The following is a 2,860-nucleotide window of genomic DNA, read 5'->3' as shown; positions in this document are numbered from 1 at the left end:
GGCTATTTGTGATATGTACATTTTTGGAAATGTAAAGTGAAACAAACTTTCGAAATTCCGCTAATACTTGTCGCACCGGAGAGCAGTCATGGTTACATACAATATAGGCCTACACTAACTAGAGTTTATTTTATGTAAATACATGTTCTGTCTGTCTGTCTTTTTACACACCTAGTCAGAATTTTATGTCCTTAAAGTAACTTTTTTTTTTTTTTTGTCTTGCTAACAGCCTTAACGAATATCTCATAGTGATGATGGTTGAAGCGGTCTGTCTGACGTGAGGACTCCACACCATAACGTACAGTAGTCTCCTCTAAATTTAAGCAGGCTGGTGAGCCTTACAATTTAATGATGCGTCATTTGATAGATTCTTTGCTCGGTTTTCCTCACTGCCTTCTTCCTTCTCCTCGTTTGGGTCTGTAGCAGCTCCCTGTGCGCGCTTTCGTTCCAAAGGGGGCTGTCTGTCTTTGATGGGATCCAGCTGTTGGCCAAGTGCTCTGGGGGCCCGTTTATTTGCATTGCTAAACAATCCGTGGAGTGGGCCGAGTACGGAGAAATACAGCGTTTTCTCTTTTTTATATAGTAAGACCCTCCTCTTACTATTGGTCAATGTTCTCACACTTTCCTGCCATCGGTCGACAGGGCGGCCGCATCGGGTGACCAAAGCCAAGTGTCTCGACATTCAAGTGAACGCGCGTACGCGGAGGGGGCGCTTTGGGCACTTCGTTTTGCGCTTTGGGTATTGCGAGCCCGTAAAGGTAGTAAAACCACAAAGATCAACTCGTTTCCTACTGCGAGGGGTTTACGGGTCGGCGGTGTGACGTTCTTTCCAAGGGAACCACAAGGATCCACATAAACATGTTATTTGAACTACGTGGCTTGAGTTGGTCGACCAACAAAAGGTGAGTTTAATTAGTCAGCTGGTGATTCATGGCAAGCCGTTTTAGCATACATTACTTACAACTAACTTGTATCTAGCTACTAAGTAATCAACTGACTAATGATTACACTTATTTCAGTAGTGACTAATATCTATTCAATTAGTCAATAGTACTTCTTCATTTGCTGTTAGCTACCATTCCAGTAGTGACAAGTAACTATTCCATTGTTATAAGTGACAAGTTGCTACCTGCCATTGATTCAATTCCTATTCTTGTTTGTCATATGCTTATCTAATAGCTTGTCATATCATATGTACTAAGTATTCTGAATGATTCATATTCATACTAATGTCCAATAAATAGCTGTCTTCAATTTCTTTAGAACAAATACTAATACCAATGTATAGTGAAACTGGAAAGGATACTAGCAACAATTGGAATACCTACTAGTCAGAAGTGAACAGTTAATAGCTGAACCACAGATCCCAAAATAATTTTGTGGTAAGACATTTCTATTTTGGTACCAGCAACAATGGAATAGTTACTTGTCACTATTGGGATAGTAACTAGTACCAAATTAAGAAGTGCTGGTATGTGATGAATATGTAACTGAATTGATACTAGTAACGATTGGAATAAGTATTTTATTTACCTAAAAAAAACAAGAAGACCCTACTAGTGACATATTTAACAGATGTTAGTCACTAGTGGATTACTTACTAGACAATAAGAGATAGTATCAAAACCGATATTAGATATTTTTAGGGATTAAATGTTATCATTGTCATGGTGCTTCAAAAGAATATGTAAACCATGAAAATAAGTTTGTAAAAATGATCCAATTTATATAAGAGTGTTTGTTGATATTCTTGGTTTTGAATGGACATTCAGTGCTTATTCCAATGAATGAAACTTAAACATTTCCACGTGTTTTTAATGTTCAGAATGATTTACCAAGGTATTTTGTTTTTTATTTATAGAATGTTGTCCATTTTAATATGTATCATATGCTGCATTCACTCCGGGAAAAGTCAGGTAAGTGAATTTTGTTTTGAGTCATTCAAGCTAGGCACTATTGCTCAACTTGTGTCGTAATAAGAGTGCCTTACTTGTTTTTGGTTTTTTTTGCTTTTCCAGTTCTGTTGTACATCTTTAAAATAAACATTAACTTTAGCATACGATAGCAATATCAAGCTACTTCAACATAACTACTTAAAGAACTCCATAAACTGCTGTTTATCTATTGCATTGACTATAAAATGCCTGTTTCTCTCCAGACATGCACAGATGGATTTACTTATGACCGCCGTGCCAGACAGTGTATCGGTTAGTGGCACTTCTGCCATGTTATTAAAATGTTCATTGAAACTTGTGTTTCAAATACAGCTGTTTATGCCACCTCTAACATATGCTTTCAGACATTGATGAGTGCCGGACACTGCCAGACCCGTGTCGGGGTGACATGCAGTGTGTAAATCAGAACGGTGGATACCTGTGCATCCCCCGCGGACTCTACTCCCAATCCTATGCCCGAAACAGTCCACGTTCCTATCCTGAGCCTTCCTATCCTGAAGAGTCCTACCCTGACAGATCACTGGGATATTCAGAACCATTCATTCCTAACGTTCCTCCTGTTGGAGCAGGTCCTGGTCCAAGCTACCCAATAGTGAGCCGGTCCACTCCCTGCATCCTTGGATATACACTTGGTGCCGATGGCACTTGTGTTGGTAAGTTTGCCTCATGTTCCTATACATTCCTCTATCCTCTATCCCAAACTTATTGATAATGTTAGTTAAAGGGATAGTTCACCCAAAAATGAAAATTTGATGTTTATCTGCTTACCCCCAGGGCATCCAAGATGTAGGTGACTTTGTTTCTTCAGTAGATCACAAACGAAGATTTTTAACTCAAACCGTTGCAGTCTGTCAGTCTTGTAATGGAAGTGAATGGGAATCACGGCTTTGAGAGTCATAAAACAT

At 39.1% G+C, this 2,860-nt stretch overlaps 1 protein-coding gene across 2 annotated transcripts in view; it reads left to right on the top strand.

Moving 5' to 3' along the window:
* The first annotated feature begins 347 nt into the window (after positions 1–347).
* LOC107705389 (fibulin-5-like) overlaps positions 348–2,860 on the top strand; it is a 13,274-nt gene continuing 10,761 nt past the window's right edge. The window contains exons 1-5 of one of the 2 annotated variants that reach the window (XM_016508655.1): positions 348–546; positions 643–902; positions 1,862–1,916; positions 2,159–2,207; positions 2,300–2,608. In XM_016508655.1, coding sequence (XP_016364141.1) covers positions 859–902; positions 1,862–1,916; positions 2,159–2,207; positions 2,300–2,608 — 457 coding nt within the window. In that variant the 5' untranslated portion in view covers positions 348–546; positions 643–858. Of the gene's footprint in view, positions 547–598; positions 903–1,263; positions 1,383–1,861; positions 1,917–2,158; positions 2,208–2,299; positions 2,609–2,860 lie in introns of those variants that run through there. The other variant, XM_016508656.1, reaches the window with a different exon arrangement.

The sequence above is a fragment of the Sinocyclocheilus rhinocerous genome, unplaced genomic scaffold (genome assembly GCF_001515625.1).
Source record: "Sinocyclocheilus rhinocerous isolate Xijiao unplaced genomic scaffold, SAMN03320098_v1.1 scaffold564, whole genome shotgun sequence".
Lineage (NCBI taxonomy): Eukaryota > Metazoa > Chordata > Actinopteri > Cypriniformes > Cyprinidae > Sinocyclocheilus > Sinocyclocheilus rhinocerous.
The sequence above is the reverse complement of the archived record's forward strand: the minus strand, read 5'-3'. Positions and strand labels throughout refer to the sequence as shown.